Raw genomic sequence first — 17,532 nt, 5'->3', positions numbered from 1 at the left:
CTGTTCCCCCAAGGCATGCTCTGGGACCTTCCTTTGAACACTGACACCTGGTGCTGAGGCCAGGCAATGGTTTCCCTCAAACAGGTGTAAAGAAAATCTCCCCCTCCTGATATGCCAGTGTTCCTCCTTCTTTCAGGTCATCCTTGGGCAAGGGAAACTCAGGGTGCATCATATTTATAATGTCAACGAATCAGCCCCTGGGGACAGGAGATATCCATAATACCATCTCTGGAAATGACTCTGTGCCCCTTTAAGAATGGTTAAACTTCTATGGTAGAACAACAGAGGGCTCAATAGAAGACAATTACCAATTACCAATTAAAATAGCCACCAAATGCATGCTCCTTGCAATGACCTGCAGCTGTCTCAGGAGCGCTGTCAGCCTGATGAGATACAGGTGGCAACTGGTGTGAAGAGCTTCTGCAGGCACTCCTACCGCCAGGTCTTGAGCAACCTGCTCTTTGGCTTGGTTTGAGCTGGGCAGACAGGGCAGTCTGCTATGCTGTTGTGCTTCTGCCTGAGCCTCCAGCTTTTCCAACTCCTCCTGTTAGGATTCTGCTTGTTTCATCTCCCCACAGCATAATTCACCCCCTTTCTCCTGGCCATAACTTGTGTCTGGGAGAAAGGAGAGGGATCTCCCAGAATGGTTTAAATGGCTGGCAGCTGTTTAACCCATCCATTTTGCTTCCTCCACTTTGAAGGGGGGAGGGGAGTGAAATGGGCAGGCTTAATGACTGGCAATCATTTAAGCCTAAAAGCTAATGGGCGGACCTGCCAGGTTGTTAGGTTCACATGGCTGTAAGCCATTTCACCAGTCAGTTTTGCTTCTACTGTTAGCCCATCTGCTGTTAGGTTGAAATGGGTTTGAGCCATTTAACCAGTCCCTTTGGCTTCCCCCTGCTTGGAAGTGAAAGGCGGAACAAAGCCAACAGGTTGAATGGCTCACCACCATTTAAACTTAGCAGCTGTTCAACAAACCCATCATGTTCAGATCTTTTGTTGAGCTGAACCAAAGTGGATAGAAGTCTGGTAAAGATTCAGGGAAGGTGACTTTCCCAAACATCAATTTAGGGGCTATGAACCAGGCCAACTTTGTGGTGAATTTTGGCTCATGAACTGGTTTGTGCCCATCTCTAGTGGTTATATCTGATCTCAAAGGGGTAGGAACAGTGCAGCCAATGCAAAAGTATTGTGTCACTGTTAGTACACAACCATTTATTGCACTGGAACCAGTCAACTTTGTTGCTGGTGGAAAAGGAAGAACAGGCTCCCTCTGACCATTAAAATGAGTTATGATGGGGATCTTGTGACCTATTCATACAAAAGTTGTTTCAAAAGGAACTGGAAGTAACTATGATGCTATTCCTTCTCCTGGAACTTTTTATTACATAAGAGCTATAGATTTTATGCTTTGTGCTTCCCCCTTTCCTCAATCTATCTACCTGATATATTATAGGGAATTACAGCTTGGAAACAACGGCACAATACATACATTTCTCCTTGATCAACATATATTTTGCTATATTCCACAGTCCCTAGGGAATTCTTTGACACAATAAAATGCTTGAGGTGAGAGGGTGCAACTGAATAAAGCAGCTGACTTCTCATTCCTGATTGGCTGCTCTGATTTATCATGAGTCAATTGCATTTTGTACCTCATTTGAAATTAACGCGCCTGAGGCAAATTGGTACACAGCATAATCTGCTGTGAATGTCTCATTTTAAGAGAGAAATGAGTATGACTGGCATAATATCTGAAGAGATGGAGGGAGGAAACTCTCCTTATATCTGTTGACACTAGAGAGTTGGCCCATCGGTCCTCTTTCCTTGTCCTAGTTTCAGCACCTGCCCTCAACTCTAACATGAAACATGTTTTGATGAAGGAGCTCGGAACATCCTTCAAGGGAATGTGGCATCAAGAGCTCCCAGGTGGCTGTAGGCAAGTTGGTTCAAGAGACTTTAAAAATGTCTCCCTCTGGGATACATATACATGTGAGACTATGGAAAATAAACAGCTGAAACTCAAACAAGAAGTGATGAGGCAATCTCCTATGTGCAGCTCAACCCCATATTCCAACAGGTACATGAAGTAATCCTATGAAGAAGAAGCGAAAAGGTCAGTAATTTCATTAGGTTGTTCTGTGAAACATATCTGGTCAGAGATGTCTCGTTTCTGGCTAGCAGATCAGAATCTTAGTTGTGCATTAAAGATTAAGTCAGAAATGAATAGGATCTCCAAAGTAACAGGATTCTATCAGGAGGTAATGGAAGGTGGTGATGGAGATGCATTGTGCAGGTAAACTTTTGAGAGCATATTATGTGTCTTGGGAAGAGACCAAAACGTTTTTCTGCCTTGGAGCCTGGAGGATAAGATGGGGGAAGCGACTGGAGACCATAATGTGGAGTGGAAGTTGAAGCTATAGATGGCAAAGATATCCAATCTTCCATCCTTATCCTAATGTCCCCTCCCACATCCACTTTAAGCTTGGTGAGAGCCATCTTGGTGTAATGGTTAGGAGTGTGGACTTCTAAACTGGCGAGCCAGGTTCAATTCTGCGCTCCCCCACATGCAGCCAGCTGGGTGACCTTGGGCTTGCCATGGCACTGATAAAACTGTTGTGACTGAGCAGTAATTTCAGGGCTCTCTTAGCCTCACCTTCCTCACAGGGTGTCTGTTGTGGGGAGAAGAAAGGGAAGGCGAATGCAAGCCACTTTGAGACTCCTTCGGGTAGAGGAAAGCAGCATATAAAGGCAAACTCTTCTTCTTCTTCTTCTAAGTACCAAATACTGAGCTGGGGAAAAAAACCTTGTTTGCTGTTCAAGGCTAGTTCTATCATTTTTGACCCCTTGGAAAAGTCAATATCTGTTTTTAATTGAATTTAAGGGGGGAAATACATACATGCTAATCTTTGTATAGTTTCAATTTTTTGCTTGATTCTCTGTCTCTGAAGGCATAGGGGAGAACTTTGTTTTAATACATGCTGAAGACACTCAACAGCTGTACATTTGCAATTAAACATCTCCATGTCTAACTTTGTGTCTACATTGGATGTGGCTTTTTAGTTGCCTTTTAAGATAAACTTCCATGAGGTTGCTCACAGGAGACATGTCATGGAAACAAAGGGGGAGGGGGAGAAAGGACACACATTTACAAATTTACACGTTCGTTTGTTCCTTTATCTCCACAGAATTTTCCACAAGCAAGTACATGGTAAATCATACCTCTATAAGTGAGTTCATCCTTCAAGGATTCTCTGATATGCGAGAGCTACAGATTTTACATTTTCTGGTGTTTCTCGCTCTCTACTTAACAACATTGCTGGGGAATTTCCTCATCATCATAACCGTGGCGTTGGCTCATCACCTTCACACCCCCATGTATTTTTTTCTGGCTATTTTGTCATCAGTTGATGCCTGTTTCATCTCCTCCACCGTCCCCAAATCCATGGTCAATTCCTTGATGAATGACAACCGGATCTCTTTCTTGGGATGTGTCAGCCAACTGTTCTTTGTTGTTGCATGCACTACCGCGGAAGTTTCCCTGCTCACGGTCATGGCTTACGACCGCTACGTTGCCATTTGCCATCCTCTGCAATATATACTGATCATGAACTGGAATGCCTGCTTCCAAATGGCGGCTATCTCTTTGGTCTTGAGCGTAATCAATGGGATGATACAAACAGCAAACACATTTAGGCTACACTTCTGCTGGTCCAACGTCGTTGAACAATATTTCTGCGATATTCCCCAGTTGTTGCAGATATCTTGCACAGATACCAGGTTCAACGCGATCTTCACTTTTGTCTGTGTTCTCACCGTGGGTTTCTTCTGCTCTGTGTTCATATTGGTTTCCTATAGTTATATCTTCTCTGCTGTGTTCAAAATCCAATCCAGGCAGGGGAAGCATAAGGCTTTTTCTACCTGCATCCCACACTTGACTATGTTTTCCCTGTTTGTCTTTACTGTCATGTTTACCTACATGCGACCGCAGGAGATGCTGTCTCCATCTATAGATTTGATAGCTGCTGTTTTGTATGCAGTTTTGCCCCCCCTCATGAATCCCATCATTTATACCTTGAGAAACAAAGACATCCAAGTGGCTTTGAGGAAGAGAACAGGAATGAATGTGACATGAGGGCCTTGAAGAGCTTTTCCAAGATGGTTTGCAAGTACTGGAGCAGAAGGGGATGACCTTCTGCCACCTGACACCGGGGCATGGCTTAGACCGTTTATGCACTGGGAACTTCACTGCCCCAGCTCCTGTGCAGGAGCACAAATCAGGGGCACATGACGTGCACCAGGCCAAATGCTCCCCCATGTGAGTGCAGGAAGAGGTGGGACAACCTGCCACGACTAAAACTCCAGCCTGCAGCCCAGCATGAAACCTCCAGTGCATAAACGGTCTTAGAGAGCTGCTACAGAATTTGGATACTCTTTACTCTTGGTGTAGTAACCATGGGAATGTATGTTTTTCTTTACTGAGAGCCAGGCATGTGTAGTGGTTAAGAGTGGCGGCTTCTAATCTGGCATGCCGGGTTCAATTCTGCACTCCCCCACATGCAGCCAGCTGGGTGACCTTGGGCTCGCCACAGCACTGAGAAAGCTGTTCTGACCAAGCAGGAATATCAGGGCTCTCTCAGCCTCACCTCCCTCACAGGGTGTCTGTTGTGGGGAGAGAAAAGGAAGGCGATTATAAGCCATTTTGAGACTCTTGGAAGAGAAAAGCAGCATATAAAAACAACTCTTATGATTCGTTGGTGAAAAGATCCTGCCATTCTACGAAACTGCTTGAGGCAGTTTGTAAAATAATAATAATCATGGAAATGGCCATCTTTACGACCCCCCCCCCCATTTCCCATGACAGAAGAGCAAGCAATCAGTTTAAGTCTATTTCCATACCTATGATTTAATGTATTTGTTTTCATTCCTATTTTGTATACAATTTTATATGTTTTTCTCCTATTCTAATCTGCCCTGTGTCTCATGATATAGGGTGAAACATAATTTTAAATAATAAAAAAAGAAAAAGATAATTGAAGCATGAAAATATATTCTTGTAAGTATTCTTCGTAGTGTGCTTACACGGACCCAATTCTTCCGAATTGTGGGAGGAGAAGTCTAAATCAGAAAGTTACATTTTCTCTATAGACTTCAATGGATGACTTCGATTGGACTCATGGGAAGAAATCTCTAGGAACACAAGAACCGTCCTAATGAACATCTATCCTTTGGCAATACATTCTTGCCACCAGTATATATATATATATTTCAAGGCCTCATAATATGAGTGGGGAGGATAAACAAATTATTTCATAGGTTGCTTCTTGAAACTTGATGCTCAAACAACGGTAAAGATAGAGAAGAGACTATATCAATACCAGAACGGAATCCATGAACAAAAAAGGTAAGTGCGTAAATATAGCTTTATTCATAAACCGATGGCTTTTTCTGGACCTCCTGATACCCCATATGCTCACAAGATGGTGAGGGTTTTGGAGACCAAGATGTATGAGGAAAGGTTGGGGGAGCTTGGTCTGTTTAGCCTGGAGAGGAGACGACTGAGAGGGGATCTGACAGTCATCTTCAAATATTTAAAAGGCTGCTATATAGAGGATGGAGCAGAGTTGTTCTCTCTTGCCCCGGAGGGATGAACCAGAACCAATGGGATGAAATTAATTCAAAAGAAATTCTGTCTAAACATCCGGAAGAAGTTCCTGACAGTAAGAGCGGTTTCTCAGTGGAAGAGGCTTCCTCGGGAGGTGGTGGGTTCTCCATCTTTGGAGACAGAGGCTGGATAGCCATCTGACGGAGAGGCAGATTCTGTGAAGGTTCAAGGGGGTGGCAGGTTACAGTGGATGAGCGATTGGGATGTGAGTGTCCTGCATATTGTAGGGGTTTGGACTAGATGACCCAGGACATCCCTTCCAACTCTATGATTCTATGATTCTATACATCTAAAGATGCAATTAAGAGCCTCTTGTTGCGCAGAGTGGTAAGGCAGCCGTCTGAAAGCTTTGCCTATGAGGCTGGGAGTTCAATCCCAGCAGCCAGCTCAAGGTTGACTCAGCCTTCCATCCTTCCGAGGTCGGTAAAATGAGTACCCAGCTTGCTGCTGGGGGGTAAACGGTAATGACTGGGGAAGGCACTGGCAAACCACCCCGTATTGAGTCTGCCATGAAAAGGCTAGAGGGTGTCACCCCAAGGGTCAGACGTGACCCGGTGCTTGCACAGGGGATACCTTTACCTTTTAAAGATGCAATTAGGGCTTCTGTCCACTGCTATAATGTTGCTCAGCTAGAATGGCCTTCCCACTGTTATTAGGGTGGAGGCTCTCAAAAAGTTTACAAGGCACACAGAGAGCAGTTTACAAATGGTGTTCGGAAATCTTCCATGCAGAGTTATCATTTGATGGAGGGAAATAGCACATCATTGTTACAATGACTGAAATATGTGGCACGCAAAAAGTGTCTATCAATGCAGTTGCCCACATAGCCTAGCGTGATATTTAAAAGGCTGTGGGGGGTGCAATTTTTATACTTCTTAGGTGTATTATGTATATTATAAAGCCTGCTAGAAGAACACTGGCATAATAGGGAGAAAGAGAGCTATCAACTTTTCTAGTATGCAATTTATGCGATAAAAAAAAAAAGCAGGATTGCAGGTCTGCTACAACAATATGGTATCTGTGTCCTCATTTCGTTGTGCGTGCAGATCCAGAATTCAGGGGTTCTGGATCATTGGTGTTGAAGGCCATTCCTGAAATAATAAGGAATTGCTTTCTTTTCCTCTGTCCACTAAAGTCCACTAAATCAGGGGTAGTCAACCTGTGGTCCTCCAGATGTCCATGGACTACAATTCCCATGAGCCCCTGCCAGAAAATTTTGGCAAACGCTGGCAGGGGCTCATGGGAATTGTAGTCCATGGATATCTGGAGGACCACAGGTTGACTACCCCTGATGTAAAAGACCTCTTCTTGAGACACTGGAGAGCTGTCAGTCTGAGGAGATAATACAATTTCCATAACAGGCATAGTTTTCGTACCTTTTTTGTTTTGCAGCTTTCAGGAGCCAGCATGGCATAAGTGGTTAAGAGTGGTGACTTCTAATCTGGGGAGCCAGGTTTAATTCCCTACTTCTCTGCATGCAGTCAGCTGGATGATCTTGAGATAGTCACCGTCATGTTACAACTGCTCTCGCAGAACAGTCTTTCTCACAGCTCTCTCAGACTCACCTCCCTCACAGGGTGTCTGTTGTGGGGGAAGGAAGGGAAAGTGATTGTAAGCTGCTTGGAGACTCCTTTGAGTAGTGAAAAACAGGATATAAAACCCAATTCTCCTTCGTCTAAAGCCACAGACTTGAGTCTGACTTATGTTTTATCATTTGAACCATTCCATACGAAGCAACACAAGACTTCCTTTCTCAATATCCTGCTCAGTTATAGATGGGGTTTTGGTTTGTTTGTGCGTAATTATCAACATACACATATTCCGATGGAAACGTAGATATAACTGGGCTTCATCTCAACACAAGAATATGTATAACAGTGTAAGGTCCCTCAATAAAAACAGGACATTTTGGGATAATGTCACAGCTCCCAATGCTCGAAGTGACCCCTTAGCTCAGTAATTTCTGTCCAGTTAGCATTTTGTAGAACAGGGCATGTGATCATACATGCTCATAATATGAAACTCATTTTCTGAAATGTACAGGTGCATGCAGTTTGCTTGTATTGGCATGTATAGTTGTAGCTATAGGACGAACCCCACTTCTAAACATAAATCAATAAGTAGCTCTTGGAGCTCTCTCATATCCTAGTAACATCATCTGTAATGGCACAAGCTTCTGAGTGTCATCATTTCAGATTTCATTCTGTAGAAGAGGTGCAGCCACACACGTTTATGAACCAGCTGGCTGACTGTCCAGGAGACTAGCGATCCCCAACCTGTGGGCTGCGGACCACATGTGGTCCTTCGACTAATTGGAGGTGGGCCCCGAAGGATGCCTATTCCCCCCCCGGCCCTTTACTTCATCCCCCCCAGCCCTTTACAACACACTTCGGTGTCATTGTCTCCCATCACTCCCAGATGGGACTCTCTCAGTGCAGAGAATCAAGCTCAGGGTTCCCATTGATTTGTCATTGTCATGAGTTAAAATTTCCATGAAAATAAAATGTTCATTGTTGTGGCGTGTGTATCTTATTTTGAAGGGATGTTTAAACATTACCATAGTGATCAGAGAGCGTTAGGGCAGTGGTTGAGAGCAGAGGAATAAACTACCCCCCACCCCACTGGGCCTCAGTAAAAGGCGTTGAGTGGTCCCCGGTGATAAAAAGGTTGGGGACCACTGCATGAGACTGTCCAACTTCCCCTCTTGTCAGAATTCCAGACTTGTAAGCAAGAAATCTTCTTTGAGAAAAGATTCTTTATTTCAGACTGAAGCATCTAGCACCATATAGACAGAACTAAATGATACACGCAAAGCACTACAATATAAAACCCAATGACCCCTCCCATGAGCAGTTGATAACTCGGGTGTCAGGGTGAGACATAACACGAAGCCGTCAGGTGCAGCTTCTGGGAGTTAAGCCAAGGTAGAATGTTTTGAGAAACTCCGGCCCTAACAAGCTACATGACCTTGAAGCTGTAAGTGGCATCTAAACTCTAGAAGCTGGCTAAAAGCAAGGAAAATGGTTAACTGATGCAAGTCAGACTGATGTGAGCAAACCTCAAACCTATTTCATGGCACAAGACACAGGATTCTGCCACCTCTGTTCTACTCCCTCTGCTGCAAGTGTCCACCGGAGAGTAGGTACCAACTGCCAGGGATTATACATCCAAATATTGAGGCAGAAAGACACTCTGTGCCTTCTGTTATCCAATCACAATGGACATCAGGATCAATATGAACAGATGCTGAAGATCAAGGGTGTAATCCTTTTCACATCTCCTCTTCTACAGGGTGCATTCAAGAGAGGTGAGTGGAAAATGTACAACGAAACCATTGTGTCAGAGTTTCTGCTCCTCGAATTCTCAAACGTTAGAGGTCTGCAGATCCTGTGCTTCGTTGTCTTCTTGGTCTTGTACTTGGCAATTGCTTCAGGGAATCTGCTCGTCATCTCTGCAGTAGCCTACGATCGCCGCCTGCACATGCCCATGTACTTCTTTCTGACGAATTTGGCCTTGCAGGACTTTGGCCAAGTCTCAGTCATTATCCCTAAAGCCATGATCAATCATTTGATGAATACCAGACACATTTCTTATTTGGGATGTGTTGCTCAAGTCTTCTTCTTTTTCGTCTTTATGACATCAGATTTCTTCCTCCTCATATTCATGGCCTATGACCGGTACATTGCCATTTGCAATCCCTTACACTACGAGATGGTGATGAACGCACAAACCTGCGTTCAAATGATTGCTAGTTCATGGGCTATTGGCATTGTTTATGCCGCGTTACATACCCATGGTACATTTGCAGTTCCTTTCTGCTCTAATGTTGTCAATCAGTTTTTTTGTGAAATCCCACAGTTACTTAAACTGTCCTGCTCTGATCTCTCTCTAACGGGAATCAGAGCAGTTCTGTTGACTGTTATCATCATTGGCTTTGTCAGTTTTGTATTCATCCTTGTAACCTATGTGTGCATCTTGCTGGCAGTGCTGAAAATTCCTTCGGCGCAGGGAAGGCAAAAGGCCTTCTCTACTTGCCTTCCTCATCTCATTGTCTTTTCTACATTTGTATTTACTGGCATTTTTGCCTATCTGAGGCCCATGTCTGACACCCCATCATATCTGGATTTAGCATTAACTATGCTATATTCCATGCTTCCCCCAGTGCTGAATCCAGTAATCTACAGCATGAGAAATAGGGAAATTAAAAATGCTATGTCTAAATTACTGGGCTTGAATGTGTTCTCCCATTTTCTTCTGTGACTGTATTAAAAGCTTACTTTATTTAACAGTTGTCCATATGTCTATCCAGTTATTAAACCAATATAGCCCATGATTGTTTACAATAACCCAAAACTGAATACTACAGCTCAATAACAATTAAACTTAATAGAAATTGTAAAACAAGAGCAGCCTCACCCCATACAACATTACATTAGAACAACAGGGTAAACACGGCTATCTGAATAGGAGTTACCAAAATATTATATACTTGGGTAAATACTTGGGTAAATACTTAGGGGGTTGGACTAGATGGCCTGTATGGCCCCTTCCAACTCTATGATTCTATGATAACACCATTTTGATTATGTCCCTAATGCTTGACAAATAAGCAGAAGAACTTAGGGGCATCCTACAACCACAGTCCAGGCCACCTACTTGCTGAAGGAGACTGAACCCAGAGAAGGCCCTATGAAGATGATTTCTGGATCAGCTCCTTAATGGTTTATGTCATCTTTTAGGTGGTTTTGTCCCAAGTCATAATGAGGTTTATGGGTCAAAGGTAGGAACTGGGATTGTAGGGAAACAATGATATCAAGGGATATAAACTCTGATGGGATATTTGAAAATGGCCAATTCCCATTTGTATTAAATCTTTGGGATTCTGTATAATAACCAAGTTGAAACTTCTGGATTGCTTCCAGATCCCATATAAAATGTATTCTGGGTGATATACTGGGTGTATGGTGGGATTATGGGTTGAATCCAACCAGCTTTTTAACTTAACCTCACCTGATCCTATTCCTTATTTTGCCTCCTTCCTACATGCTTTTTCTTTTTGTACATGCAGGTTCAATGATCCTCAACACGGCCTTTTTTGGGTTGTCAAAGGTAGCCCTTCCTCCCCCCCCCCCCAGTAACAGATAAATTACTTGGATCCCACACTATGTCTATCCAGATGAGAATGCAGTTGGACAATAATCTAAGGAGAATGATGTCACAGGCACCTTTTTGGCATCCATTATAAGAGCTGGAAGTAAGAGACTGGCAACTCTTACATGCTCATACATTGAGCTCTTCTTCTTCATTAGTAGAAACACCTACCCACAATAATTCATGTTGTCTGTGTTGAGCTACAGTCTATTCTTTCTCAGTTAGCCGGCTAATAATTCTGGACACCTGTTCAGAAGTTATGCATCTTCACTTGATTCAAATGCAAAAGGGAAAGAGAGGCTGGTATCATCAGCAATACCGGTGATGCCTTATTCCCTAGACCCCTATTGGCACATTTGTCTGAGATAGTTGGTGGATGTTTCCTTCTGGGTGTCATCATGTACTGCAGTTTGTTCTTTCAAAGTTCTGCTTGGACTAGAGAAATGTCTGAAACAAATTCTGGGATCGTAGTCCTTGCCATTTGGTACATCATTCAGTTCCTTTGAGCTGGCCAGGGAAGGGTGGGATAGAAATAAATGAATTATTATTATTATTATTATTATTATTTATTAATACATTTATCATTCATTGTGGAGCTCTTCAAAACCTGGAAACCACATGTTCTGATATAGTCCCTATAGCGATCAAAGAGCAATGGCATGTACATCCCTCACTACATGCCAAGTATTCAGGTAAAAGGCAAACTAAAGTCCCAGGAGCCATTGGGCTTGTCTTCTTGTGTTGTTGTTCTTCTCTTCCCCCCACCCCCCTGTGCTTTGCCTTGCTGGGTGTTCAGCCTGCATGTGCACACCATAGCCTGTTCCCAGGCATGGAAGGTGTCCTTCATGATGTTATCTCTTATTTGGCATGTGATGACTCTGGCAGATAGTTCTGGCCACCTTGTGGCCACCAGGTGTAAAAAAATGTTCTGACTGAAGATAAAAGCCCTTCAGCCATGGGGAGAGAAAATGGCAGGAAAATGAAGCATTGATGGGGACAGGGGTTGCCTATATGTATCCTAGGGTAGGATAAGCCAGTCAATCTTAGCAATAGATTGATGTTTCCAGATATACCCTCTTGGACACAATAGGCTCTTTTCTATGAAGAATGTCTCAGTTTTTTGTTTCCTGCAAGAAAGTCGACTTGGTTTGTGACAAGCAGACTGCTAATTCAGGCACTGGGTGTCAATTAAATGCAGGCTCTTTTGAACATAATTATCCCATAATGTGTAGTAGATTGCAGACAGCAACCTGACAGCCATATGCCATTAATGTTAGGAGGTCAAGATATGATGTTCCAAAAACAAGGAAAGCTTGGGCTGTACATCCAGAATAAGAAATGGTTCTACTACTCCTGAGCAAATTGGCCACTGTCTGGGGAACCATGACAGAAATGGAACCAAGGTCCAATAAGGTCCAATTAAATTAATTAGGAAGAAGGTGGTGAGAGGGGAGGAGGGAGGAACAACAAGAAGAAAGTGATTTGAATAATTCATGATATCCCTGATCAGAAGTTGGAAATGGAAGGTCTGAATTTGGTCCCAAATATATTTTATTGATCATCCAATGTAAAGCAACATTTACAAAAGAAGTGCCCATAAAGATATATCTCAAGACAGTTCTAGAAAGAGATGAAATGCATTGGACTTTGAGTTGAAGCTGATAAAATTTAAAACCCACTTTACAAGCAAAAGGTCCCTAAATAGTTTACTATAACGAGACAATAAATGATAAATGAGCAGATCTGTATAATTTTTCAGTTCACTCTCTGACTAAGTTACAGAATAAACAAGATTTACTAAAAAATATTGCCTTAAAGGAAAATACTATTTGTGAAAAGAGAAAACTGTTTCATGGGAATTCCAAAGTTTAGTGACCAACTTGGCCTCCTTTGGTCATCTGCTCAGCATCACTTCAACAAGAGCTTGGAGGGTCTTTTCCAGGCAAACCATCAGAAGATTACTTGAAAGAGAAACTAATACAGTTTTAATAACATGAGAGAAATTTCATTTGGGGCATCATATGTCCCTTCAACAAATCAAATCAACACTATAGGGACATATGGGATATTGCAATAAGAGTATGCTTGTTTATTTTATTTTTATTTTTATTTATTTATTTAGGATTTTAATACCGCCCAATCTTTACAGCTCTGGGCCGTTTACATGGAACATTATGTAATTTCACATGGAACATTATAATAATGTATAACATCCAAGTTTCAATACAACATCACAACAACCAAGTAACAATTTATAACACAACATAAATAACAACAACACTGGGGAAATCAAATTTGCTCAGTTATGGAAGGGCGTCTGAGGGGGGGCCCAGCCAAAGTTCTCAGTCAGCCAGCCTCAAGCGAATGCCTGGTGGAGGAGCTCCCTTTTGCAGGCCCTGCGGAACTGTGGAAGTTTGGGCAGAGTTCTGATCTCTTCAGGGAGTTCGTTCCACGAGGTGGGGGCCAGGACCAAAAAGGCACTGGCCCTCATTGAGGTCCACCATGCTTCTTTGGGACTAAGGATCCACAGCCAGGTGGAGGTGGCAGAGCGCAAGGCTCTTTTGGGGGTATAGGCAGGGAGGTGGTCTCTCAAGTACACTGGGCCCAAACTGCTTATGGCCTTAAAGGTGGTTACCAAAACCTTAAGCTTAATCTGGAATTCAACTGGGAGCCAGCGAAGTTGTTGGTTCTTTGTTTATTTATGTGACTGCTCAAGCACAGATAAAGTGGAGATCTGACCAACATGAATGGGAATGAGTGGCAACCACCATAGGGCTGGTTGCTTGAACCCCAGGTGAGAGACAAGGGCAAGTGCCCTCTACTGCCAAGCCAGCTGCCCAAATCCTGGCCAAGGTGGGTGCAAGCAGACACTGCAACTGAGATGGCTCCTAATCCTCTGTAAGAAATGGATGCAAGTAGCTACTCCTCATCTGGCTGCCCCAGAAGGAGCAAGAACAAATGGCTTCATATTCTACTTTCCCCCCCAGAGAGCCAGAGAGCTAAAACCACCTCTGAGATCATAACCTTGTCATGACCCACAATTCCTACAAATGATCAATTTCCTTCACTGAACTCTCCCTCCTCCCCATTCAGTGTGTGAACAAATGCAAACCTTGCTGGGGGAAAATGTCTAGAGCAACTATCCAGAGAAATAGGAATAAGGAGGATAAGGAGAGAATAGCTCAGCTCCCGTCAAATGGTAATTTGTATGTTACCATTAGATATACACATAAACCACTTTACATGTTAATAGGACAGATATTATTAAGTCCTGTTCCAATTCAGGGCATTTAGCTCCAATTTAGAGTGTTTAGCCCGAATTTAAGGAATTGAATCCTACCAGATTTCCATGCAATCTCTTCTGATTCCCTGTGATTTTTGTGCACAGTTTCTTGGATCTCTGGTGTAGCCATTTTACTATTCCAAAGAGGCACTGAGATTCACCAGTAGAATAGCTAATTGGATATAGTACAGTGGCTTGGGTTGTAGTTTGGGGGGGGGGAGATATTAACCTTTTACTGGCTCTCCCCTCATGACCAAGAAATAATCAACTGGCTTTTTCTTAATTCTTCTCACTGTCCACAAACCATTTCATGGGGACTTCATCCAATGGGGAGCAACTTCACTGAACGATTCTGGAAATAGTATCTGAAACATGCCTGATACCCAACAGTTTCCATAGTGCAACCTTGATGTCCTTGTTTCTCATGCTGTAGATTACTGGATTCATTAAGGGTGGGACCATGGAATATATAATAGCAATGGCTAAGTCTTCGCCAGATGACGAGTTACCTGGAGGCTTTGTATAAGCTAAGATTGCAGTGGACTCAAACAGGCAGACAACAGCGAGGTGGGGAATGCAAGTAGAAAGGGCCTTTCTCTGACCATGAACCGAAGGGATTTTAAGCACTGCAAAGAAGATATGCACATAAGTTACAATGATGAAGATGAAACAACCAAATGACAAGCTACAACCAAACACCAGAAGTCCAACTTCAATGAGGTATAAGTCTGAACAGGATATATTCAGCAGTGATGGGATTTCACAGAAGAACTGATTAACAACATTAGAGCAGAAACTCATAGAGAATGTGCTGCCAGTGTGCATTGCGGCATAGAGAAAACAAGTAATCCATGCACTGCCAGCCATTTGAACACAGGCTCTTTTCTGCATAATTGTCTCGTATTGTAATGGGTTACAGATAGCAACATAGCGATCATGTGCCATAATAGTCAGGATGGCGAAATCTGTTGAAGCAAATAGGAAATAAAAGAAAACTTGGGCAACACACCCAGAGTAAGTGATCGATCTGCTGTTTGTGATGGAATTGGCCATTGATTTGGGTATGATGACAGAAACAGTACTGATGTCGAGTATGGCCATGTTCATGAGGAAGAAGTACATGGGGGTGTGCAGGCGATGGTCAAGGGCTATTGAGGCAATGATGAGAATATTCCCAGTCATGGTGGCCAAGTACAACACCAGGAATACAAGGAAGTGTAAGATCTGCAGTTCCCAGACCTCTGAAAATTCTAGCAGCAGAAATTCAGACTTGAAGGTGAAATTGGACATGTTATTCCCTTATTCTTCCTTTGATTCTACCTGTGAAGAGAAGCAGCAGTGACATACATTCTTCCATAAATATAGAGTATTTTTTGAAACCTTCCAGGCATCTTTTTCGCTGGTGAAAAAGGGAGGAGAAGTCGAACTTAATCACCCTGAAAGCCTCACCTGAAGAACAGTAGACCTAACCCATGGACCATGTGGGGCTGTAGTGAGGAGAACTAGGAAGTGAAGAGATCAACAGCTCACTCTATGCCTCCCTTTGTTAATAATAAAAGTCAAATGAGCAAATGTAAATCCTTGCGGGGCACATGCTTACTCAAAGACAAAGGAGACGTCTTTTTCTGTAATGTTCTTGTAAGTACAGGCAGGAAACCTTAATCGCTATCTAAAGAGGAAGGCCTGAAATACTGATTTCTTCCTCATATAAGGATCTCAGCCTGAATGTGGAACGTCTTCAAACCTTTCACACTGACAATGACTCAGAGGACTCGGAGTTTACACCCTGCAACTCCACCCTACAAAGTATGAAGCCTAAGCAATCTTCTGCAGCTGGAAAAGCTCCTTCTCCTGAAAGAAGTATCCCTTTGGTCAGAGGAAAACTCCTTAGGCTGGAAGAATAGTTGAAACTTGGTTGAGTGGAGAGGTAAGATGCTAGCAAGTATATTTTTACTGCTTACTTTGCAATGAATATCAATATCAGAAGTTAGACACAGATCTCTCAACAGGCATCTTAGAAACAAACGTAAAACAGGAAGTTGCACTGGAACCATAATAAATCATAAATGACAATTTGATCCAGAGCCCATTATGCACACATTGGACAATGCACTATCAATGAGCTTTACCCGACATGTGCATAATGAGCCCAGGCTTTCTTTGGGAAACGCAAGAAGCTATTCACTTTTCAAAAAGACCTAGGTTTGATATGAATAACATATTCCTCTGCTTATTCCACACCCCATTTATGTTCTTCCTTCACTGTCATTACGTACAGTGTGTAATACTAAATAGCGCTACATCTTTTTAAGCCCATTAGCCTCACTGTTGAACTATAAGCCTCAGGAAAAGAAATCATTTATATTCGCATTGTACAAGTTATCGCCCATACATCATGACGACAGAATAAGAGGAATAGAAAGAAAGGAAATAATTTGCATCATGCCTTACCCACAAACAAACTTTGGCTGGCTCCACTTAACCATTCCCTGCTCCAGCCTGCTGCCCAGAGTACTGCAATAGCTTGTGCCTTCTAGCCAAAGTGCTGGGCCATAGTGGGTCTGATGAGTGGGTCTAATGAAATTGCACAGGGCCCTCTCCCTCTACGTTTTGATGTCAGGTTAGCAAAGAAGCTATTCCGCTTTGCATTGGGCCATTCCGTTCTCGAGACCATGCGGAAAGAACAAAACTTAAATGAGAGTGTAGTTTGAGGAGAGAGAGAGTCCAAGAATTGCAGATGGAAGGAGGAATAGTTGAGAAACTGTTTTCAAAATCTGTCTTTTCCCCTAGGTAGCTCTCACTGTTATACACTGGTCTTGCCGGGTGGTTAGTTTCTTCTTTAAGCTTCCTGCTTTGAATGCAGCTGCTCTTTATTTCATTTGCCAGTGGAAGGTTCTTTTTCAGGGAAGGAGGTTTGTTAACTTCTGTTCATACTTTGGGGAAATGGTTTCCCAAGAGTCCATTCTAGCTGATCATTTGGAAAAAACATCAGCTTATATTTTTTAAGTTCACTGATGTCAATGGATGTACAAGGATGGAAGAGGGGGAACTCTGGGCCATTTTGCCCCAGGGAATTTCAGCGAAATCATTACCAAATGCTGTCGCTTTAAAATCATGGTTTCAGATGACGCCGTCAGCCTTCTGTCCCAGTTTCGCTCCATCCGCCTATTTGTAGAGGGTTACAATGGGTTAAACTGCATCCCCCTGGTCAAAATACGACAGATGGCGCAATCACCCGTTAGGTTTCAGTGAGGAGGTGTCATCAGTACTCATTTCCCCATGGAGATGTCCCTCCCTTGGTCCTGCCTCCATGGCTTCTGGGGGACGGGAGGCGGGTGTTTTTTAAAAAATTGAGAATGTTGAGTAGCAACGCATAATCGCAAGTCTCTTCAAAACCCTTTCAATTATCTGGCTGCCCCTTTACTTTATACGT

The 17,532-nt window shown here is 43.0% G+C and overlaps 3 protein-coding genes across 3 annotated transcripts; 2 read left to right on the top strand and 1 right to left on the bottom strand.

Moving 5' to 3' along the window:
* Positions 1–3,208: 3,208 nt before the first annotated feature.
* On the top strand, positions 3,209–4,135 carry LOC143825232 (olfactory receptor 14A16-like). Its single transcript, XM_077313257.1, has one exon. The coding sequence runs from the start codon at positions 3,209–3,211 to the stop codon at positions 4,133–4,135; it is 927 nt and encodes a 308-aa protein (XP_077169372.1).
* A 4,848-nt stretch (positions 4,136–8,983) lies between these two features.
* On the top strand, positions 8,984–9,925 carry LOC143825231 (olfactory receptor 14A16-like). The gene has a single exon (XM_077313256.1). The coding sequence runs from the start codon at positions 8,984–8,986 to the stop codon at positions 9,923–9,925; it is 942 nt and encodes a 313-aa protein (XP_077169371.1).
* A 4,513-nt stretch (positions 9,926–14,438) lies between these two features.
* On the bottom strand, positions 14,439–15,390 carry LOC143825230 (olfactory receptor 14I1-like). The gene has a single exon (XM_077313255.1). The coding sequence runs from the start codon at positions 15,387–15,389 to the stop codon at positions 14,439–14,441; it is 951 nt and encodes a 316-aa protein (XP_077169370.1). The 5' UTR covers position 15,390.
* Positions 15,391–17,532: the final 2,142 nt, after the last annotated feature.

Source organism: Paroedura picta, chromosome 16 (genome assembly GCF_049243985.1).
Source record: "Paroedura picta isolate Pp20150507F chromosome 16, Ppicta_v3.0, whole genome shotgun sequence".
Classification (NCBI taxonomy): Eukaryota; Metazoa; Chordata; class Lepidosauria; order Squamata; family Gekkonidae; genus Paroedura; species Paroedura picta.
Note: the sequence above shows the minus strand (reverse complement) of the source record. Positions and strands in the feature narration are given on the sequence as shown.

Bases quoted from the DNA above. Each gene is read 5' to 3' on its own strand.
- LOC143825232 (XM_077313257.1), top strand. From the start codon at position 3,209: ATGGTAAATCATACCTCTATAAGTGAGTTCATCCTTCAAGGATTCTCT.
- LOC143825231 (XM_077313256.1), top strand. From the start codon at position 8,984: ATGTACAACGAAACCATTGTGTCAGAGTTTCTGCTCCTCGAATTCTCA.
- LOC143825230 (XM_077313255.1), bottom strand. From the start codon at position 15,389: ATGTCCAATTTCACCTTCAAGTCTGAATTTCTGCTGCTAGAATTTTCA.